General features: G+C 38.6%; 3 protein-coding genes across 3 annotated transcripts in view; all 3 read right to left on the bottom strand.

Annotated features, from left to right (window-relative positions):
• The window catches only part of LOC145467891 (uncharacterized), a 41,704-nt gene extending 37,656 nt beyond the window's left edge, over window positions 1–4,048 (bottom strand). Inside the window, exon 1 of the mRNA XM_081451514.1 lies at window positions 3,804–4,048. Coding sequence (XP_081307640.1) covers window positions 3,804–3,870 — 67 coding nt within the window. The 5' untranslated portion in view covers window positions 3,871–4,048. The remainder of the gene's footprint in view (window positions 1–3,803) is intronic.
• A 2,153-nt stretch (window positions 4,049–6,201) lies between these two features.
• On the bottom strand, window positions 6,202–12,647 carry LOC145467967 (EGF-like repeat and discoidin I-like domain-containing protein 3). Its single transcript, XM_081451620.1, has 8 exons — window positions 12,108–12,647; window positions 11,375–11,519; window positions 10,202–10,515; window positions 8,691–8,829; window positions 7,784–7,912; window positions 7,479–7,634; window positions 6,522–6,701; window positions 6,202–6,289 (listed from the first exon to the last, which is right to left on the bottom strand). Exons 1-8 carry the CDS (start codon window positions 12,351–12,353, stop codon window positions 6,285–6,287), a joined length of 1,314 nt encoding a protein of 437 aa, XP_081307746.1. The 5' UTR covers window positions 12,354–12,647; the 3' UTR covers window positions 6,202–6,284.
• A 998-nt stretch (window positions 12,648–13,645) lies between these two features.
• On the bottom strand, window positions 13,646–22,330 carry LOC145467911 (uncharacterized). Its single transcript, XM_081451541.1, has 10 exons — window positions 22,270–22,330; window positions 21,206–21,307; window positions 20,239–20,478; window positions 19,883–19,995; window positions 19,095–19,325; window positions 18,219–18,331; window positions 17,204–17,811; window positions 15,834–16,517; window positions 15,158–15,515; window positions 13,646–14,241 (listed from the first exon to the last, which is right to left on the bottom strand). The coding sequence occupies exons 2-10, from the start codon at window positions 21,296–21,298 to the stop codon at window positions 13,964–13,966; spliced, it is 2,718 nt and encodes a 905-aa protein (XP_081307667.1). The 5' UTR covers window positions 21,299–21,307; window positions 22,270–22,330; the 3' UTR covers window positions 13,646–13,963.
• Window positions 22,331–24,605: the final 2,275 nt, after the last annotated feature.

Below are 24,605 nucleotides of genomic sequence, written 5' to 3' on the forward strand. Positions count from 1 at the left end.
AAAAATAACATAACCGCCTCGCATATTTTGTCTTGAATAGTGGAGATCATTTTAATGCTCTCCACTATTTAATATAAAATATGTTGCATTTTGGATGGTAACGAGAAAAGAAAGCTGATTAATTGGATATGAATTAATCCTCTAAAAATGAATTTGCCTAACATATGATTCATCATCAGCGGTACCTTAAATGGCAGGAAACATATCGAAAAATAGTTTATCTGCACATGCACGGTTGTTCCCGTTATTGTTCTTTTGTTTTTGTTTTCTGAGGAGGCGGCCTCTTTTTACCATCCTTCTTTTTGGCAAAAAAGCTCTCTGTTTAAAATTTGTTTATAAATTGGCAAAAGTCCTTTTAGATGTTTTTACCCTCATGTTTCCTTTATTGATCAGTCAACATTATGAAAACCCTCACGGCCGATTGCCTTGGGTTATTAAGTGTCGTTAATTTCCGATGTTTTAGCCTTAAAAACCGTAGACATGAGCTTAACCGTAATTGCTCACCTCCCGCAGTTTCCGGTATTGCACTCAAAATACGAAAAAGCGACGGTTGCAGTTATGTAACATTTGAATTTTAAAAAAGTAAATATTTCAAATTATATTCTGGTAATATGACATTGGCTGGGGGTTAACTCGCCCGAAAAATCTAGGGATATACTATTCACCTTGAACCTCAGTAAAACTTAGCCTTCAAGCTGATATTTTTATCAGTTAATTAAGTGAAGAAACGATTCTTTCTTATCCCTGAATTTTGATGCAATGTAGCGGTTTGTTATGACTAGCAGGAATATAATTAACATATGAGTATAATTTATTCACAGTTATCGGCTTCGCGGAGCTTACCGACTGTAGTCTTATATATTATTTAGCTCTTACTAACCGAGCAGGAGGTCTGTATGGGAGCATCTTGACCGAGGTCGTGAGCACAGACCGAACGCAGTGAGGTCTGTACACACGACCGAGGTCAAGATTCTCCCATACAGACCGACTTAGCTCGGTTAATAAGATGTTTATTATATGGCAAGGAAGAAAAATTCGTTTAATGTAACTGGTTTGCTGACATTTTGCTTGCAAACGGAGATGAGTTTAACTTAAACCTGCCGAAATTTGCTCGTCCTCTTTACTTTTTTTTTTTCTTTTGTCATCAGGCTTTTTGGCACTTACATAAATGATTGAGCAGAAAATAAAAGAAAATGGTGAACATTTCTGTATTTTAGGTCGCTACTTTTTCAACGCAAAATCAAGCCGGTCTAGATTGAGGTCTAGATGTGAAAATCTAGACCGCGGTCAATATCGATTTCAGCCAATCAAATTCGTGAATTCGGTAGTTCCCAGTCCTTGTGAGACACAGCCATATAATAACATGAAATAATACACTAGGAGACATCTTCAAATAATTACCTATTATAAAATTATTATGGATTGTAAATGAATGCGTGTGCCCTGACTTAAAAAAAAAGATCCTCCAAGACTTCACAGCAACTTATTTTAAATTGACTTCTTGACACAACACGTCCTAAGAAAACTGTAATTTTTTTTAAAATTACAATAAATGCGAGTTTAATTTATCTTGTCTCCGGAAAAGCTAGGTCGACCTATTATAACACTGTAGTTTTATTGGGGAGTCTGGTTATAAAAAAATGTTAGCCTGAGAGTAGGCTCTCACCGTGCACTGCTGCACGAGCGGCGGTGAAGCCATTCCCTTTATTAAGGTAGCGTCAACACTAGGCCGGAGAATTTGAAAACGCAGTTTAATTTACTTCTACGGTTAGGCCTACCGTACACACGACGAAAACAGAGCTTTTCCAAAACGCTCTTCAAACCGGAAGAATTTGAAAACACCGGCTTTTGGTTTTGATGTGGGCGGAAAACATTTTGAAAACCGGGGAAGCTCAGAAAACGATGGGGTGACGAAAATCATGCGATTTCCCAGATCGTTGTCTACCAGCTAATAGAAAACGATGAGAGGACCAATCAGAATCGCGGATTTCCAGTAGTATAGAGCTGAGTGGCTACTAATTTATACATTGAAGGCAATATCTAAATCTGTCAGTTATGTCACCGCATCTTATGCATTGTAACCAGTTTTGACTTTTAATCAGCAGTAAAAGTAGACATCTTAACGCTTCCATTAGAAATATAAAAAAGTATAACCGCATGAACAAAGGATGCTTAAATTTTTTCCATATTATGTATCACTTTACCCGAGCACGCGATTACTCAATGAGATTGGCTGTTGGCAGACTTAGCTTGTGGATGTGCTCTCGCGAGCTTTTCTAATACATTATCAGATTTCAAGGCAGAAACACGGAGAGGAAAAAATACTATTTTTAAGGCTGCAATTTATCTAAGGGTTGCTGGGTTCGTTATTTAGGTTAAGAGAAATCTGGTAAAACATATTTATAAACGACCAGGCAACACGGTTTGCTCGTTGTATCCCTGTTTCTTGGTTTTATAGGTACAGCAGTTTCCTGAGTTTAACATGACTTTTCAGTGTAGAAAAAAAGCTATTAATATGCCTTCGTGCTTTGTTAAAAATAGCCTTGACTGTTATAATACCTGCCGCCTTGCGTAATGAAACGATTATTGAATATTTTCACTTTTTACAATTCTCAGTTTTATACCTGTTAGATATCATTTTGATAGAGTTCTCTCTTTTATTCTTTCAGAAGTTAGCTATGTTATTAAGAGCTGGCAGATCATGTTTGTCACAACACTGTCATATATCCTACCATTGCAGTCAAATAACTTGCACGATAACCTATTTGCCAATATGTATAACTTCCGGTTACACTTCGCATGGAGTTTGAATATTTTAATACCCTTATTTCGTCCTTTTTGCGAACAAAAATAAATAAATAACTGCTGGAAAATAAGTTTTCAAACTCGTTGTAGTTTTTCTTTTTTCTATAAATATATCGCAACACTTCATTACGAAATGCCACACTTTTTTCCCTTTAAGATTAATATAGCTTAAATGTGTGGCGATTTGTTTAAATTTTAAAGCTTTGAAAGAGGAATTATATTTACTAGTCATTTTTAATATCTTAACAGTTAATGGGCGATGTTTAGTAGGCAAATCTATCTGCTCTTCTTGTCTTCGTGCCTGCTGCGTCAGGTAGATCCAGATGAAACGATATATTTTCTTATTTGAAAAATATTCTGTGAAGCCTGCGGCAAAAGTTCATTTTCTCGCACATGAAGCCTGACCATTAACCAGTTTCTGTTGCCCGACTAGTTATGCACAAAGACGCGAGTCAAAATTATTATCATGACCATATGTTGCGCGGAATTGAAAACGTCTTCTCTTTCTCGCACTCTCTCTCTCCCTCTCTCTCTCTTTACGATGAAAATTTCTGGCAGTGGAACATGAGCAGTCTCTTGCATGGCAACTGAGAATATCGCAATGAGACAAGTATTCTGGATTTAGTAAATAATGATTTCAAAAGCTGAACTAATCCTAATCGTCATATAAATGTTGAGGTGTATTTGCGTGACTTAACGAGTGTTCATCAAGCCCATATAGTATGCACACGGTGGCGCCATATGGCTTCAAAATTTAAAAGTAGAGTTAAAAGACCTAATAACAATAACTTAACCACTGGAAAACTCCTAAAAAACTGTCTTGAATTTGCTGCACTGATGCAATCGAATGAGGGGCCAAAGCGTCGTTTGTTATAAAATAAACACAGAAAATATGGATTTAAGTTTTAAGAAACATCTACTAGAAATTGCCTTTTCGATTTTTTAAAATTCCCTTTTTCCACGTGAGAGAATTGTAATTAATGTTTTTCAGTACTCACCGTCACGAAATGTAGAATTCACCAAAGATGAGGAAGTCAAAGACATCAAAATAAAACGTAGAATCATGGTCCAAACTTCAGAAGCGAGTAGCTTGTTCTATTCTGGAGCTGACGGAAAACTTGAGCTTGCAATACACTAGTATTTGAAAACCATCTGCTGCAAGGAGGACAGGAACGGCAGTTTATGCTCCATCGTAATATACTTATGAACAATGGGAGTAAACACAATGACATTTCAGCCTGCAGGTTTTGTCATTCCCCGGAATAAACTAAAGTTAATGTCCACCTGCTTATAAATTAATTTTCGATGCTTTCCAGATATAATTTGTTTCGCAACCATTTTCATGCAGGTTTTCCCTGGACTTGTTTATATACAGGATATACAGGTTGGGTCAAATTTGTAGCAACTGACAGGACTGTCTGCATAATTAAAAAAACTTTTTGATTAGGGCGCTGATAAAAAAAACTCAGAAAATAGCTTTTTGAATATATTATTCATATGACAGTTCAACAACCATTTGAATTCTATTTCACACAAAAGTTTGAACATGTTTTGTGTTTAAATGCAGCCGTCACTTGCTGCGAAGTTTCGTTGACTAAGTTCAGGGTTACCCCACACATTGAGTGATATCGATATTAGCGAAGTTATACCGCTAAACTAGTGTTACCTAAGCTGTCAGATCTCCGCAGTTCGTATTTCCCATAATACATTTCGGTTTCAATTAAACATGTCTATAAGAGCTGGGGGTCCGTTTCTCGGAAGCCCCGGAAACTTTTCGGGCCTGTAAAGCCATAGCAAAATCTCGAACCTTACGATTAGAGAGCTGTTTTATTCACATATTCTTAATATGAAGAGAAGTTCCCTTCATACAAGAAGTTTTAAGCGTATACACTTCTCCGTTTTTAGATGCAGATGGACTAAAAATGGCTTTACGGGTCCGAAAAGTTTCCGGGGTTTTATAATTCAGTAGAAAATGTCGATTTATGCATGCAGTATTCTGACTGGTTTTTGCTAAGCTTCCAGAATTTAAATGCTTAGCAATAGGACTGAAACCGCACACAAACCCGATTTTCGTTACTGAAAATTGTTTTCTATTGGATGAAGGCTTTTAACATTCTTCTAGGCGTCAAAAAACTTGTATTAAAGGAAATCCACATATTGTAACAAAAAATACAGATTGATAATGCAAGTATGAATGTGCTGAACATATTTGCGATTTGTTTTCCCAAGAATATCTCTAATTTACTAAAAATGTTGAGAAGGAGTCGATTTTCAATTTATAAATGTACATAGCAAACCGGCTTCCCATGTGCGGTTGCTGTAATGCTCGAGATTTCTCTTCCTTTAATTCCTAGAAATTTACGATTGTATTTGTCCGTTTTCTCTTCAGGTTTCGTTTCGATTTAGAAGATATATCAAACACCCAAGACATTTTGACCATATTTCTAAACACCTCAAAATTTGTCACAAATACTTCGCTGCGCGTCGTATTTTCAACGCGGGGCGGGGGGCGGGGGGGGGGGGGGGAGGAGGAAACTCCCATATAAAAAGGACGGGTTAGGCTAAGAAATCCCTATGAGGTACCAAGGCCCTGTTTTGTGGGCGTGGCTTGAATTTGTTTCACCCCTGAGAGGTACCAATTCAAAATCAACACATTAATTGACACCGACTTTTTTCGCCTCAACGCCCAAAAGGGTACCGCGGAAGCTCCTGCTGTGGGACTCTTTGAGCCCGAACACCCTAAGAGGTACCGAAACCGCTGTCTTAAACCCTGAAAGGTACGACGAGCACCCCTGTTCTTTCTTATATCGGAGCCCCCCCCCTCCCCCCCGCCCCCGGATTTTCAACTCTGTTGGCGTATAGTAAAGCATGGTCTCTCGTGCATTATAAGCTAATCTTAATTAAGCCAGCAAAAAATGAAGAGTGTTAAGTACACTCAAAATATCCAAGGAGTCCGTGATTAAGACAATGGGTACTATGTTTCAGTCGTTACTGAATATTTTATTGACCTCTGCGCGAAAAGACCGATTAACCATTTACTAGCTAGCTGAGCCGGAAAATGACTAGAAAAAATTTTCCAAAAATTTCCTTAAAATTCCATGGGTAAAATTCTATCACTAAAAACACCTCTTATGTAAGCCTTGTACCTTATGACTGGTTTCCTTCTTAACATTGACTAAACCTTAAAACGCCATCTTAATCCATATGTATATAAATTAAACAACTATGTTGCTTAATCTTGAGGCAAAAATGAAAGAGATGTTGATATGGTAGTTCAAACTCTTAGTCGAATGTGATTCAAAATGTTAAAGAATTTATACAAGAGCCTCATTGTACCCAAAAAATTACATGAAAAGTACAATTTTAAATTGTAAATTTAGCAATAATGAATTCCCTTCAGGCCATTTTCCGTAAATCATTTTACTTCGCTTCAACCAAATAACATCTGTTTAACTCTATCATCTGTTAGCTCACTCCAATCAATCTGCAAAACAAAAGCAATACACATTTGAACTGCAATTTACATTTAAGAATATATCTAATCGATTAGCCGAACATAACTGCTTTATTTCATACAAATGCATTACATTTTTTAAGAGGAGCACTTGTCAACGAGTTATCTTGCGTTTGAGGAAAGATAACTAAAGTTCGACCATACATACAAGTTAAGGGTCAGGCCAATACTTCTCAGACATAAATATACACAACGCACGTACCCTGACAATATTTCCATATCGGTTCGTTGTCAAAGTCATACTTCATAGAGCACCATGCTAAGCGCCTAGCAAAGTCTCCACGAGGCCTGGGAGTTGTTAGACAAGACGTCTGAAGTTCTCCGTTCAAAATGAACGGGAAATAACAACAGTGATTGCCGCCTTGAATCCTCACACTACAATCTAGAAAACAAATATGAAACAACCAATTACTTCACGCTAAAATTAATGAAATGTGAAGTTTGCAATTGAACCCAGATACGAATCAAGAGAGCATTATACCCGGGGGGTGGGTACTCCCAGAAAAGTTGGGTGGGATGTGCGGCCCACTTCCCAAAACCCTATTATGACCAAAATCTACGATTTTTGCTACCCTATTTATGACCTCGCCAAAAATTGGATACCCTATCTATGACCGTTGCGGCTGGCACAGTTGCCCTAAACATAAGTTATGAAGGGCTTTTGTTGACCGTCTTATTGATAATGATGAAAAAGTAGCTTCTTCCAAGAAACATACCCAATTCAAGACTAAAGTGCTAAAACCACACCCTATTTAAGACCAGAATGGCCAAACTTGATACCCTGTTCATGTCCAAAACGGCTGAAAAACGCTACCCTTTGAGGCCGCACATACCTATATAGCCCATATAAGGGAGTACCTCCCCCCGGGACATTATATCGGGTAGGAGCCAATATGGCAGAATAACACCACAGCTGAGTGATAAACATGCTTGCAATTTAGTGAACAAAATATCCAATTGGAAGTATATTCGAAAAAAAAGTAAACCAAATAAATAAGCACGAAATAAACCGACGTTTGGGCTTACATCAATCAACCCCCTTTTTTTAAGTTCTCTTTTTTTTTTGCAGGGCCTTATTGATGTCAGCTTTTTTAGCTGAAGAGGTCACCCTGGTTAAAAAAAAAACATTTATTTATTTATTACTAATTAAAACTCTTACCTTTACAGTATCCCCACTGTTGGTCCTTGTCAAAATCATAAGTCAACGAGCACCAGGCCCTGTTGCCCTCCGCTGTCATTGCGCACACGTTAAACTCTTTACCTTGGTAAAAGTAAGGAAAATGACAACACTCATTGTCTTCCGTCTTTTCACATTCTGAAAGAGGACAAACATCAAGAAAATATGTGTGAAAATGGGTTCGGTGTGTTTCTGTCTACAAAAACACCAGACGTTCCCTACTAACGTGATAGACTTGAGAAACTATACAGGCAAACCACCAAATACAAATACCTTTGATGTCTTACCCTTTTCGCAGTTATCTCCGCCATAAACGCCTGGACATTCACACTTGTAGTTTCCGTTCCCAATATCCTCACAAGTTCCATCATTTTGGCAAGGATTTGAATCACATGCGTTAGCTGACGAGCTCGATTCTACAAAAAACAAGCATTTCTTCTGTCATTATATCACCCCCAATACGCATATAAAAAGCCATGTCAACTTTAGTTTCTGTAGTGCCGGAAGTAAATCAATCGGCCAAGTCACTTTTAAGGAGGCTAGCATAACACCATCCCAACTTTAAATGGCTGTTCAGTGTTCACCGTCTGAGTTGGACGGGAGAAACTGCTTCACACACTTTTTAGATGGAGATTACTTCAGGCATTTACAGTGGAACCCCACCTCACGACCTCGTTATTACGGCCACTTTATTCTGGCCCGAAAAAAAGCTCAGTCAGTTGTTTTCTTATTTAAAGAAGCCCTTTAGTACGTCCACCTCGTTAATTCGACCAATTTTCCATGGCCCGAAGGTGGTCATATTAGCGTGGTTCCACTGTACTGCAGATCGATTCAAAATGGGAGTGATTTAGCAGGGAGTGACTCTTTTATCTCTTGTTTAGCTACTGGTGTTCTCAAAAACTACAAGTTGGGCTATCATCATGCTCAAAGAGCCCTTGCAACACAAGATATCTGCTCTTAATTAGCGGTTTGATATTTCTTCTCAATCACAACTAAAATGTCAAAGATTACTCCGCTCTGCGTCATATTCCGCTTATGATAGAACACAGTTTGTTTTAGTCCTAAATATGGAGTTACTGTCGACCTATTAGTCTGTTCGTAATATCATCTCTGTCTGGTTCAGGTATAAACAATTTACTTAAGTTATAGCAAGAGGCAATGAAAGTATAATCTTCCATGGATAAAGTTACCTACTTTCGCAGCCATAAAGCTCCATTCTCATTGAAATATGACCTTTCCAGCTGAGTGGCACAAGTCGGATGTATCGTGCTGTGATTGGCTGGCTTAGCTCGTGTTTCACTACGGTGTTTTGGTCGCTGTTTCCTGTTAAGATCTGATTATTTGTTCGAAAAATATACGTTTAATAATTTTTTTTCAGAAGAGTCAGTGCATATTAGAGTAAACTTAACCGACATATTAAGCGTTTGCTTTCATATACATTGTTTTATGCCGCACTATACTAGAGCTACCGGGGTAGGAGGGTAGGGAGAACTCCCGTTGTCTCCCTTATAGGATGTAAATCATGGATTGTTATCTTAATTATGATGTCCAGGACGAAACACCACATATCTTTTAGGGTTCAAAAAAACTTGAACGACGCCCAGATTGCTCCCTTTCAAGGATTTTATTCAATTTTTTCGAGGAGCATCCCTGACCTTTCAACATGGGAGTCAGTCCCGGGACTAAACTGTACGCGGCTCCAAGCCTCACACATCTTTTCTAGTAGTTCTCGTTGTAAGAATTTGCGATGCTACGTTTGTGAGGTGTTGTGTGTAGAAACGAATACACAAAGACAGGTTGTATTCATTTGATGGAAATGCATGATCCTGAATTTGGGACTTAATGTCAAGTTCCATTTTTATGATTGGAACTGTGGCTTCCAGACGTAGAATTTTTTTTTTCATGACTTCTGCAACTTTCGAAAGATGTGTTCCGTACGAGGAGCTCATCTGGCAATTGCTGGTTTTCAGTGTCACGCAATTCAAAATAGACCAAAATAAAAATCAAAACCGGTCAATAGATAAAGTCCAGCATCTGGGAAAAAGGTAAATATGCAAAGACTCTCGCCAAAATTCTGGTCACAGCAATTTTTCTTATGCGAGATATGCGGAGAAATTTTTTACCCAAATGTATAGAGATTTGTATGGACACGCCATGCTGGTACGCATCCGTATGGGCACCAACATGGCGGCCGGAAACCAACAGAAACATCTGTCAATGAGTTTTGCTACAAAAGCGTGAATTTATCCCTCGAGGAACTCTAAAACATTAAAATAATACTTTTTCTAAGACATGAACTGTTGAGATAGCCAAGTTCCCCTAAATAAGTCACTTTTTTAATCATCATGACAGCTCTCTAGGCCGTCATGTAAATGCCGCGTAGTGTATCACAAAACCAAGAACCCATTCGGAGCGAAAATTTGTATGAATGTTAGTTTTCAGCAGCTCTTATACATCATTTAAGTAAAATCTCAGGAAGATCAATAGTTTTGTAGTTCGAATTTTAGTGACGTCATGTGAAAACCAGCTATTCAGCCACGTTTGCGTCGCCGTGTAATTTTTTTCCTTGCGATTTTTGTGTGTTTTTTTTGGCGATGTATGGCATTGTAGAGGGCACAAAAATCATTTTTGTCTTAAGCGAAAGGAAAAATCCGAGTGTCGATATCATGCAGCAGGTTCGACTGCGCAATGACTTATGTTATTACCTTAGCGTCTGTTTCTCCTTCCTCCTTATAATCAGTGAACGTCTGTCCATCATTGCTGTACTGAAGCTTGTATTTACTCACACATTGAAGAAATGAGGCGTCCCTTCCTTGTGTCGCCACGCCTTTGACTGTCATTATTTTACTCAGATCTACCTGGATCCACTGATTGGCGTCATTTCTTTTAGCTGCCCAGAAACTTTTTTGGTTCAGTCTTGCACGAGCCCAGGCATAGTTAGAATTCCATTGTGAGGAGCCTGTTATTTGGTCATCAGTTATAGCTCCACTCTGCATTCCGAGGGGCACAGATTCACATTCTGAGTAAATAAAATCCTTAAGTAAATTTCGTGTTCCAGAACTAGGCAGCTCCGTATTATGCAGTCACCTTCTATTTTTTTTATATATATATTCAGCAGTTAGTAATTGTAAACGTTCTGAAAGCTACAAAAGTGGAGACTAATTGATTGCCGTGTGGCTTCTTGTTTCGTTTATAATTGTGATTGTGAGGTTCACGTTTCAATTCATGTCGTCTTATTTCGGTGCCGCGGCTGTCGTGATTTTTCAAAGTGAAGTTTCATTAAACTTGTTGAGCGGTGGTCCAGGGGGAGGGGGACAACATGTGAAAAGTCGAGGGTGCTCGTCGAAAAATGTTAGGAGGCCAAAGGAAAATTTAATGAGGCTAAAGGAGACCAAACTGAGCATGCCTCGAGCCTTAGGATACCAATTTATAATCTGAAGAGAGGATTTTTTATTTCGACGAGTGCAACCCGCAAAGAAACGTTGACAAAATAGTGGCGTTTCGTTAATATAATATTAGTGTGTTTTTTTATACGCATAAAACAAGAGCGCTACATAACATTGGGTTATGTAGCAATTTTCTTATGCAGCGATTTTGTTATGCAACTTAAAACTACCTAAAAGAAAATTTCCCTCCCTAGTCATAGCTCGTAATGTCTAGTAAAGTACAAACCGTAGGCCGATGTCACTAAAAAGTTGATCTCCGGTTACTAGTATGATTTCCGAGTAAAAAAAAAGGCAGGGAATTGCATAGCATTTAGTGAGGATTCTTGTCTTGCCACAAGAAATTGCCTAAAATAACATTTCCGCCCCACCACGTGAAATTTGCGCTATGGCTGATTTCAGTTAGTAAATTTCAATGGCAATGGAAACACCTACCGCTTGTGATGCCATATACTTCAACTCTAAGGCAGTTGTAGCGGACTCGACCAATAGGGTTAAAACGAACATATCTTGCAGCAACTGGATTTCCGAGTTTGTGTTGTTCAATTTCGCTAGTATCTCCGGATACCCTTGTAAACACCTAGAATATCAAACAAAACAATTGATGGAAAAGATAGTTACTAGCTATTTTTTTAAAGTTCATAATTTTCTTTTCTCTTATTGATTCCTACTTCGTGACACTAGTTTGGTTTTCCGAATCAATTATCCTTAGGATGTTCGAGACGTAGTTGCCTAGACAAAAGGGCTAGCTAGGAGGCAAAGGAGAAGCCTGGAATCGAGGTTAGTTAGGATCGAGCGATCCATGCACGTCTGAGACCTGAGTGATGTCATAATACAAGACATTTTACTCGCGTCATGCTGCAGAAACCATCAAGGTCAAACACACACGGCCTGTGAAGACATATCTACACAAAGGAGTTTCAGTTGATATTGAACCCATTCCGAAAAGTTTGAAAATGCTCCTTCAAGCTTTTAATAGGTAATTTCCTTTCATAAAGAATTTTATGAACCTGATTGAAGAGGACTTCTCAAAACATCAAACTTGGTTCAAACTATGTTCAAAGTGAGTGAGTCAAAAAGAGAGTGTAACTTTGAAAAGTTTACGTTAAGAAGTTGGGGAAACAATGACACCAACAAAAATCCATTGAATTGCGGTGTACAGTCATACCCCCGGATTGACATCCCAACTCTTTCCATCCACGGAGAAGGAAAGCTTGAATTTTGTCACCCACTCGTTGCCATTTATGTCTCCCTGGGTAGCAACAGCACACACTGTATAAAGCTTTCCTAGGTCAATTTGAAGCCATTCATGATTGCCGCTGGACGTCCCAGCGCACCATCCATCGCCCCTCTCTCCGTTTAATCTGCCGTACGCAGGTTGGTATTTAGCGCCGTGGTACGAAGAAGCAGTCATCTGAGCGTCGGGAACTTTATCTTTATCAGCAACTCCAATAGGCTTGTCAAAGCAATTAGCAACTTCTGACGCTGAAAAAGAGTTCAAAATAGAATAGTAGACATGATCACGTTTTGTGCTATGTTGATTACAATCATTTTATAATCAAACTCATAGGATTTCGCAGAAAATCTTCGGTCAAAAATAAAAAGTCAGCCAGTCACCGAGATGGCTCGGTCCTTAATTTTGCAATTCACTCGAGTGCAGAAGAGTATCCTCAGCTTTTTGTGTGTGTGTGCGAACTCGTACCGCATTGTCCCCAACCCCCTCCCTTAGAGTGATCGACAAATTTACTTTCTATCCAGACCTTTTGTCCTAGTTAAAAGTAACCTCAAATGAATAGACCGTTTTCGATATATTAAAATTCAGCTTAGTAGTGAGGCCTGAAGGACACAAACAAAGGGAATTGCTGGTTTTCAGTGTCACGCAATTCAAAATAGACCAAAATAAAAATCAAAACAGGTCAATAGATAACGGCCAGAATCTGGGAAATGAAAGCAGGTAAATATGCAAAGACTCTCGCCAAAATTCTGGTCACAGCAATTTTTCTTATGCGAGATATGCGGAGAAATGTTTTACCCAAATTTATAGAGATTTGTATGGACACGCCATGCTGGTGCCCATCCGTATGGGCACCAACATGGCGGCCGGAAACCAACAGAAACATCTGTCAATGAGTTTTGCTACAAAAGCGTGAATTTATCCCTCGAGGAACTCTAAAACATTAAAATAATACTTTTTCTAAGACATGAACTGTTCAGATAGCCAAGTTCCCCGAAATAAGTCACTTTTTTAACCATCATGACAGCTCTCTAGGCCGTCATGTAAATGCCGCGTCACGCAAAAGCTTAGAAATTCAAGCCAAGAACTCAAATTCAAAACCAAGAACTCATTCGAAGCGAAAATTTGTATGAATATTAGTTTTCGGCTGCTCTTATACATTATTTAAGTAAAATCTCAGGAAGATCAATAGTTTTGTAGTTCGAATTTTAGTGACGTCATGTGAAAACCAGCTATTGAATGACATGTTTATTCATTTTTTGTTTGTGTCCCCTAGGCCTCATTATGTCGAAAGTGACCTATTGGAACTTAATATTTCACGCATTGTTTTGCTTGTTTTACTTAATGAGTTTATTCACCCCCTCTAGGAGAATAAATTATTTCATGCGTATTATAAGTGCCATAGATGGAGTCGGCTAAACTGTTTCCATTCTGGTGGCCACCCAATTCAGATCATGTGATGAATCATTTGGGAGGTTACAATTGTGCAATTTTTCACACATCAAAGATTGCATGGGATTATGGAACAATTGAAACCTCCCAAATGAATCATCACATGATCTGAATTGGTTGACAACAAGAATGTAAACACGTTAGCCGAATCCGTCTATTTTTGTTTTTGTTTTTTTTTTTTTTCAGTTGGTGAAAGGTAATCATCCGGAATTTCATTGTGCGGTATGTAAGCAGGAGAGGTCAGGTTACTGTTTATTTTTCCTGCATCTCTCTGAGCAATATCGACATTTACCCACCCACCGTAGGTTAAAAATTTCGACATTGAGGACACTATTCTTTTATGGCGTACATGTTTTAGGTAGTGTGAAAATATCAGTCCCTCTCTCTCGGAGTTGAGTCGTCCTGCCTGTTTCCTGGAAATGAATATATATCAGTGCTAAACAGTAAATTATACTCCTCAACTTACTCGTCAATTTAGGATAGCATTCATTGCCCTTAATTTGGTCCCATTCCGCTGGACACTCCTTCAGACACTCGCCTGTCTGTGCGTTCTTTACATACCGGCATGCGTTGCAATCTGTTGCTAATGGTGTGCTACTAGAAGTTCTACGACATCCTGTTCAATGATAAATAATGGTAAAAGAAATGAGTGGAGTACGGTTGTGGTATAAATCTGGCAAGTAATTTCAACAATTACGAACTCGATCACCCGCTGAATTGCACTTAATGCCTAACTTCTAGGTAAAAAAATTCATGGCAAAAGTCAGAATTTGAAGCCTTTGAAGAAATTCTTTTAATTTAAAAGTGAAATAGCGTTTTGCTAACAGTAGGGAAACAGCGCGAAAGAGCCCGGACATAAAATGCACAGTAGTGGACGCGTGAATGGCGCAGATGTCCAATCTGAAAAGGGTCTTAAACGACCTTAAACGACATCTAAGTTGATAGTGTAAATTGGATGACCAACTTTAGGGAGATGCATGACAACATCAATTTTCCGTAAATCTTTGTTTCGTACTGAATAACAAAAGTTAGTAGTCAGAGGGTGACTCGAATCCGCGACTTCCGGATTTCAAGTCCAGAGCTCTGACTACCCGGTAACAAATATTACAACCGCAAGCGCAAAAAGTATAATTGGTACCTGATATAATCAGCTGATCTATAATTTAAACCAAGATTCCAGAATTAATTTAGAACTTTAGCATTTACTTTAGGGTGTATGTTGCAGCGACAATTTTCGTCGAGTGACATGCCAGTTTCTGGGAAAACGTTCTGTTGCATAAAATTCAGCTGGTTTGAATTCGTGTATCATGAAGCAGGGACAATTTGACCTACTCTTGCAAACTGTCCCTGCTTCATCATAGAAATGACCCAATATCCGCTTCGTGTACACCGACTTGCCTACTATCCCTGCAACATAAATCCTAAGCGGCTTCTAGATAACCAGGGGTTATCATGAGTTCTGTAGTAAGAATGCAACAAGAAGTATCGCTACTCTTGTAAGTATGTTATTAAAAGCTCAACTGCGAACAAACCTCGATCTGGATCACAGAACTCGTGACAGCTCTGTAAGCACATGTTGCTTACGACATCCAAAGATGTGTCCCCTCTGCAGGTCGCTTTCAGCAGACTTCTAAGAACAATATGAGCGTCCACTATGTCGAGAGGATCCTCGCCGTTACCAAAGGAATAAAATCGCACAAAGAGAGGGTGTTCTTCATCGATCATGGTAAGGAAGACGTCGCCGCCTTCAGCGGATCCTCTGCCTTTCCCATATTCTATCACAGTGCGGTGGGAAGTTTCTTTCAAACATACGAAATAGGTCTGGTACAGAATAGTGGAGCCCAGTCCAACTGCCCCGACATCGACTGTTGAAACCACTAACTTCTGAGCCTGCATCAATCAGTCAATCAATCAATCAATCAATCAATCAATCAATCAACAGTCAGTCAGCCAGTCAGTCAGTCAGTCAATCAATCAATCAATCAAACTTTATTAAATGAGGGTGACGCTTTTTAAGCTCTTATAAATTAAAACTAATGAACTTCTGGCCTCTACAAAATATAATTCATGGACAGCAGATTAAAAAGGATAGCACATTAACTTATTCCTTTAGTGCCTGATGCTTACAATCACATACAATCACTATTCCCAAGTTAATCTCTCAAAATTTAACTTTAGCCCATTCCCAGCGGTTTGGAAATAATATACCTTGAAAATCCCAACGCCATGAGGAGAAATCTGAACATAGTACCAAGTATCTTTGTCATCTGGAATGACTGAGAAGATTACGAAGACAGTTCCCTTCGAGGAGGCGGTAAATTGAATGCACTTCCCTTCCACATCACTTGTTGGGTCAAAACGCATTGCGTTGGACCATTTTACATTACATGGAAGGTAACCAATCACTTCATCTACTTCAAAAACACGACTTTCTGGCCATTCCGCATGTGCCACTAGCAAGTCAGACTCATCCTCGTCCATGGTCAGATCTGGATAAGCTTCCTTGGAAACTGCCAAGTCATCTTTAGCCATGCTGAGAAATCCACTTTCTGGATCGTACGTCAAAACCATGCCCAAGATACAGACGTTCCGTTTGCTACCCTCACCTTTACGGCAGGCTGTTGACACATCAAAGTCATCATAGGAGCTTCCTGTAAACCATGTTCCATAAAAGTACTTCACATATACTTCCATCTGAGCCGTTATCTTTCTGGCACCATTGAAAGTCCCAGTAAGATCTTCTTTCATGTCGAAGATAACAAGAAAAACTTTCCCATCTTCCGTCATGTCTTTCCAAGAAAGTTTTCCAGCTGATTGCTGGTATTTGAAGTTGTCCGTCTGGCATCCTGGACTTCCAGCGGGCAAGTTAATTTCAGAGACAGATATCGGGCCCTGGAAGCCAACAAAGTACATTGGAAGTTAATAAGTTAACATAAACGATTGTGATTAAGATCTACAAGAACTATGCCAATATTAAGACTTATTTCTTGTGAACAATTTGACCTATAATTGCCTGATTGCCTCGATCCGTACTCAAGACCTCGGACAACATTTTTCTAATATGGACCGACCAATTGCAAGGCCGAAAAATCCAAAAAAAGTGTTTGATTCTCTCCTTGAGAACTTTAATTTCTTATACAACGTACATGCATCCCTCCCCGACAATCATGCAGGCTAAATTGACTACAGACCAAGGCGGTTAGGAAATCAGGTCAAATTGTTCTCAAGAAATAAGTATTAATGACACTGTTCTTGTGGATCTTTATCACAATCGTCAATGTTAACTTAGAAAGGGCCAGAGCCAAGTGTCCGACTTAAAGCGGTAGAGAAAATAGTTATTCTAGTTTCTCTGGGAACAAGTGAGCTAAGAGTGATATGGAGGTCTCTGTATCATGGAGGTGCCCGTAAGGATGGGTTCGACAGCACCAGAAAAACTAGCACTTGAAATTGTCAATGGAACTTATTTTATCACCCTCTTTCTGTTAATGGCATGCATTCATTTTGTTGAACGTTGTTACGTTTTGCCTAAAAAAGGCCTCTGATAGGGATCTTGAAAGGGCCCGTCAAGTTCCCATTACCTCTTCCATGTAAACACGAATGGCTTTCTCTAAACTTGCTCTCCTCTTTTCTATTGAAGTCATGAGTTCATCACGATTCATGTACTCGCAGTATTTCTTGGTCTTCGTTCCATTGATTGTAATCTCGTAGTAAGCTTCCCCGCTGTCTGGGTCTAACTTTAAGTTCCTACTATGTGCTTCACAGCCCCAGTCTGTCTCTTCATCGGGAAATAGGGCGTGGGCACTGAACTTCAGCAAGTCCGTGATTGGCGCAAGAGCGAACTTGAATGGCTTTGGAAAAGTGCGAATGGATTCAAGCCACTGCACGATGTCAGCCTTAATAGTTGGCGAGTTAAAATCAGAAATAAGCGAAGCTATCTCTTGGTCCCCTCCTTCTACAGTAAAGGAAGTAGATGACGTTTTACTCTGAGTCTTTTCGCTGCTTTCTTCCGATTTTTCTTGTCTATTATTGATGCTCATAAACAAATTCCTATATTCAAATTCCATGACTTGACTAAACTCTTCCTTACTGGCAACTTCGCTGGCTTCCATTGTTTTGAAAATCTGCATGCGGCCGCCAAATTTTCCTGATTTGATGTAATGTGTTCCCCAGCGAAGGATAAAGTCCTCTGCAGAACGAAATTGTAGACTAGAGTTCCAACACTTCAATAGCATTACATTGTATCATTAATATTATTAAACATTTTTCGAAAAATGTATACCAGAAATTCAAACATGAAACCAATGTCAAAGTATCACTAAAATATATGTTAAAACCAACTAAGGTGCATGCTGCTTCAATTTTAGTACTTGAAATAATTTGGATAATAGCATCACTTAGTCTTTTAATATGATTTTAAATCTAAAAATTTGGGCTTGAGAACAGGAGCAATTAAAATACGGGCTTACAACACATTCTACAGTACATTTTATTTAGCAATAGCTAAGAGTTAAACGGCAAGTATTAGTTTCATTTTAAAGCCTTATTAGTTATGGCATAGGTCAGTAAATTTCTTATTACAAACAAAAAACTTACGAAATTTCATGGCTGCACCGGGCGCTAAATATGAATGTGGGAGATCCATAAACTCTCTGAGAAAGTTTAGATTGAGGCCCCCTGGTTTGACCTCATCTTGGTAAATTTCATACCTAGAAAATGTCGGGATTGCTGTTAGTGTAAATCGTCTATGCCTTTTTCAAATGAAATTTGTTCATCAGTGCCAATCAGAAAGAACCCATAGATTAGCTTGTATCTTTCAAACTCCATCGAAACGTGAGAGTAAACGCACGGTCTGCAGGAGGCAAGGGTATTCCCATTGTAAAGGGACTTTGTCAAATTCAATCCCAGTATACAGACATGGCGTGCGTCTCTCTTGACTCACATTGATGTAATATATCAAAAACGAGAGACAGTGTCTCATCGCATTTCCAAACACTGATGAGGGAGTTAAAAATACGTCGCGCAGTGGAGTATTTTTTGACGAACTTCGAAGGATCAAAACGTGGTGAGAGTATTTGATACATCTTCTCAATCTAAACTAGAACTAAGGGGAAAACCAAGAAATAGAATGGAAAAATCAATGGCTGTTTACATCAGATATCCAAACACCGTTAGCTTATTATTTCCTTAATTTAAACTAATGAATTTTCAATGCATTTTCTACAATACGCGATCAATCTTATCCTGCAGAAACATTTATTCTTCGTATTTAACTCACTTTTGAAAGGACGTTCTGAACTCCCTGTGTGATTCAACCATCTGAATTTTCAACACATATTCATGGGAGCTCTCTCTCCCTTTTCCAGAAATGGCGCTTGCACGAGAACGCCAAAACCCATGAAATAAATCTGATGACTGTTGTAGCTTATTATAATGAACACGGGAGATTAATTTAAACGGATATTTAGCTACCTATCGATGTCGATCGAATAAACTGCCATGTATTTCTGTGAGCCACTGAGAAATGAACTTCCCCAGGCTTTTTTCACACCAGCGTAGAAGCCAAAGATTGATCCAGACACTCCTGCTTGTTGTTGTAGAGATTGCTGATACTCTTCTCGACTGTAATATGTCAACATTGTAGCGCTGGTGTCGTATACACCATGGACATTCATCGTGTCAGGAACATCAAAATCGTCATACCTAAGAAATGCAAAGTTGAATAAAGATGAGAGAAGCGTGTCAATATTGTAATAAGTTCTATCAATCAGTTGCAATAAAGGGAGCAGAACCTTCTTATTTTCTCCTCATTGGGCTGATTCTATTTTTCTAGGTTATCACGAAAAACACCGTTACCCTGCCCCATTCTTGCACGCTATAAATTAAGGGCAGAAAGTCAGTTTCAAGTAGTCACGTTCGGTTCCTGCTGATATGATGCTGAAGTTTAACACCTTCTTATGATATGGTTGAAATCTCAAACAAGGAAGCTTGGCTACTTCAAGGCTGGGAGTGTTCTCAGTAGTTAAACGAGAATGATATTTTACGATATTTTAATCATTATCCTAGACTTGTCCAGAATGCGTCAACTGTAACGGCATCTTCGCTTTAGCATGGTGTTCGACTGATACGGAATCTTGAGCACATTAGTACAATTTAGAATTACCAATTTTAAAAATATAATAAACATTCAAATATAAAGAGACATTTTCACATCTCCGTAATTTATTAATCCTCAAAGATCGATGTGGTTGTGTACTTACGTGGCTCTTCCTGAACAGTCTCTCTGAATAATACTCATCTTTCGTGACTCCGGGCTATAATCACCTCGGAGATCAAACCCAACTCCGATAAAGGCTGCACCGTCGATTAAGCTCTTGTAATGAAACAAGAAAGACAAACTTTTAATTTATAAACAAACAACACAAGGGGACCTAGGTGAGACACCAAGGAAGCGCCTACCCCTCCCTCCACCCCTTATGCCAAATTACGAAACGTCTGAAGTAAACCAACACAAATATAGGACTTTTTTTACTTTGATGTGTAATTGTTCTTATATTTATGCCGTTTTTGGCAATCGTTTGATCGCACTTCATCAAGTAATGTCAGCTTGCCTTACCAAACAAAGAGTGGTTTTCCAACGCGCTTCGTAGCAGGGGTCTCCCGGTTGGTAGTTTGTTCCAAAGCAACCATTCATCAATAGGCCACCGACCCCCATTGGATATACATATGGCTGTTCACCAGTCTCCCCCTCAGATTTTTCATCTTCTCCAGTCAACTCTGCGTCGATGTGGAAACCCGCTGGAACAAGCAAATCTTCTGTCTTCCATCCTTTCTCTGGTTCGACGTTAACTTCCAGCTAACAGTTTCAAATTAGAATGTAAATTACGTCCTTCAGCTTTTTGACAATCAAGACCCGCACTTTTTATACTTATTCTTTATTTTTTTTAATGTGATGATTTATCTATATTTATCTTTATTATATTGCTGTGTTTCACCAGGACTGGTAAATACCGAATTCACGAATTTGATTGGCTGAAATCGATATTGAAAGCGGTCTAGATCTTTCCATCTAGACCGGCATCTAATGTTTTGCGGTGAAAAAGTTGTAAACTAAAAGGCAAAAATATTGACTATTTTCTTCTAACATTATATTTTATGGAAGCTAAGTGCCAGAAAGCCTAATGAGAAAAGAAAAGTTAAGAGGACGAGCAGACTTTGGCGGAATGAAGTTCAGCTCATCGCCGTTCACAAGCAAAATGTCGGCTAGTACAAACCAGTTACGAATTAAATTTTTCTTGTTTGCCAGATAATAAACATCTTATTAACCAAGCTCAGTGTAGTCGGCCTGTATGGGAGAATCTCGACCTTGGTCGTGTGTACAGACCTCGGTCAAGATTCTCCAATTCAGACCTCTAACTCGGTTAAAAAGAGCAAATTATGTATTGTAATCTGTGTAATCAGTAGTTGACTGAGATGGGTTGAATTGTAAGTTAATTTGATTTGATTTGATGTCATTTGATTTGGAGGAAGGTGAAAGGGGAAAATATAAAGAGCCAGAATGAATTTACCAACTGAGATTTCACCTTTTGATCAATGAATTCTTGCGCTTTGTTTTGCTGCTGTTCCATAATTTCAAACTGCTTTTGTACCGCTTTCTGCCCGACTTCCTTTGCCATTGCCGCCGCCTAAACGAAGGGAAATACACGTAAGGTGTTAATTAATAAAGGAGAGTGTTTATGTCATGGCTTGCACCGGTCACCACAGGGCTTTTAATATGACGCAAACGGCCTATACGTTACAGCTCCTCCAGCCTGAGCGTTCCTGCACCACCTTTGGATTAAGACTACAAACTAATTAATAACAAAGATGATAATTTCTCGGTTAGATTTAATAATTTTCTGAGGCGCCGTTTCTTTTCTTTGTTATTGTTTGGTTTGTTAGCCCATTGTTATGTCAACCATAATTATAATATATAAAATTATGGATTTCAATTTTCACTATTTTAATGAATAGCTCTATATAGTATATAATCACTGCATTAACCTACATGAGGTTTTAATTTAATGTTGTACAAACAAAGCCAAAATCACTGTGGCTAATCATGAAGGCCGAGGTCCAGTAAACCAACCAAAACTCGATATAAATACTTGTAGCTGACGTGTAGCGCGGGAAAACGTGTGCGAGCGAGTGCGAATGCGAGTGCGAGCGAGTGCGAGCGAGTGCGAGCGAGGATAACAAAGTGGCCCGAGTTTTTTTGAGCCGATCGCTTAGCATGGTAATACAAAACCAAAGGAAATGGAAACTACTTTTGACAATAAAGTGAAAACCATTCTCAAAGCATCTCCCAATCAAATCTGAATAATAATTGTATCTTATTTTGTCCAAGTAAAAGAGTTGCGTGGAACACCTACACTGAACTTGAAAACTATTTAACGTAATAAAAGGGTGATTCTGCCAACCCGTTTCCTCCGCTTACATTATCCCCCGGCGAGGTTTAGGGGCAAGAAATGTCTGCTCGCAGTTAAAAATAGAAAAGCACACCAACGACCAGAAATGAGGTAAAACTAACATCACACAGTAATATTTACAATGTAGCTATCAGGCTCAATCTTGAAATGGCAATTTAGGAGTCCGAAAAATGACTTACCGCAGCACCTCTTTCAAACCTCCTTAGTTTTGATGATCCATATTCTTGGCCATCAGAGTCATCCCTGTTTTGGATCTTAGCACCAAAATTCTGTTCGAGCATCAGAAGAAAGGCAACAATGAAGACAGCGGCTATCTTCAATCGTTTCATCCTGTCCGAATGCCTTAAAAATAAAAGCAAATCAAACTGAAGTTATTTAATGTAATATCAAAGGACGTTTAAAAAGTGAAAAATTAACGTGTCATTCTTGCCCTTTTGTGGAATGAAATATAGCATAGAGTGTGGTTGCTAAATTGTTAAATTTTGACTTGTCTGTCTGTATCAGAGCAAATCATTCTGCAAGGTAAATAAAGGAAGTGTTTTATTCCAAGTGGAGACCTGAGAAAAGGTGTCGTTTCTGCTCCTGTTGCCATTTGACCTCAGAAATTGGCCATGCCACGCTGGTATCTAGCAGAGCGTGAGATGTAACGAGATACATTAAACGAAATTCCATAACCACTGCACTCAGCTTATTGAAACCTTCTCTTCAGCGAAATTCTCGAATCCCTTGCCGCTGTCTTTTACTTAAATTTTCTACCTGACTTGTCAGTTTTAATCATCAGAAATATTGGTCATTTTTTCCTTAATTCGAAATCTTATAAGCAATAACCGTGACATTTTCCATGTTAGAAACATATTTTTCCTCTACACTAATAGGCAACCGAAAAATACGGCTGCCGGGTAGTACCTAAAAGATAAGTTAAATAACAATTTCTTTTAAAGCTAGGGATCTCCAATTTGTGTTCTTAATATTTTCGGCGCTGTAAATTCTAAACATAGGTGAACTTGTTCCTACATAAATGAACCATCTGTAACTAATAGAACGATAGAAAATCAGTGAGTGAGGATCTTTCAACTGAAGAACTGAACTTTAGATTTCATGTCAGCAACTTCGCGCCACTTAACTCGGTGTTTTATCTTTGATTCAAATTACACAACCTGTACGTCAAACATTTGCTCTAGCTTTCTCTCTCACCTTTTTTCCTTGAAATCGTGATGCGTTTGCTTTTGATGCACCTTGTTAGATACAATTTAAAACTAAAACTATAGTATTTTAACAAATTCACTTAGATGCCTAAAGAAACGAAAAGGTGTCCATGGTAATGAACATATAATGAATATCCAAAAACCATTATTTATGGATTTCTTAACTATTGGGGTTTCTTTCTTTTCCTTTTCAAATATAATTTGACCAAATTTGTATCGACACTTGCTATATTCAGTAGTTGTTATTTATGGACAATTATTTTTATTAGCTTTTTAAATAATTCAAAATTGCCACTAGATGGCCATCCATATGCGTCAGGATTTAGTTTGAAATCACATCGAACAGAACGAAGAACGTAACACTAGGTAGAGTGAAGAGAAAATTGGAGAAATAAACAGATTTGAGCTCAGAATTGAAATGCCTTTTTCTAATAAATATACCGCTCTCTACAGACCGTGTAAAACTAGTTGTTATTACCTAACACGCACATTTTCTTGCCTCCCTACTTGGTAATGAAATCATTAATACTTATTACCAAATAATTATTCCGCTGGATCACGATTCTTGTAAATTATAAAGGCAAAGCCACTTTTCTTCGGCGCAGCTAGGTCTATGCCTTTGAGCAGTTTTCCGCCCCAAAGTTAATTCTTTACACCCTTCGTTCAGTTCTCACACGCAATGTCAAGCAAGGGAAAATTGAATATACCAATACAACCAAAAAAATATATTATTTGTTAGGCTTTTGATTAATTCGCTTAATTTTATGGAGTTAGATAACAGCGTAAAAACGACACAATAATGATGAAACTAAAAAGACAAGCACGATACAAAAAGACGATCTCAGATCTCATGCTGGAATGCTCTTGTCTTGTTATGGTGACGGACCTGTTTGCTTTTCTTAAGCTGCTTGCTTTTCTTAAGCCTTGGATAAGGAATTTATTCTCTTCTTCTTTGCTTAACCTTTTTCAGAGAGGTGAAAAGGCGGATCTGGTTTTTTCCGTTGCTTTGACGACTGAACTGAACTGATAATTGCTAAATTCAACACCCTTCGTTATGTTTTGGCTTCTTTAAACACCTTCGTTTAATTTTATTTCGTCGATTTAACTCCCTTCATTGTCCCTGAGTGGTGCCACAAGTCTGGAGAGCGGCTTCCTAGCAATGCATGTCACGATCTCGGTATAGTCCTCGAATATTTCGCGTCAAACTGTAGTCTCTAAGAACGTTTCTTGCTATTTTTTTTTTTTACATCGATAACTGCATGGTGAAATCAAAACGGTAAAAGAATTCTTGCACCTTTAGTTTTTGGCTG

The sequence above is a fragment of the Orbicella franksi genome, chromosome 14 (genome assembly GCF_964199315.1).
Source record: "Orbicella franksi chromosome 14, jaOrbFran1.1, whole genome shotgun sequence".
NCBI classification, from domain to species: domain Eukaryota; kingdom Metazoa; phylum Cnidaria; class Anthozoa; order Scleractinia; family Merulinidae; genus Orbicella; species Orbicella franksi.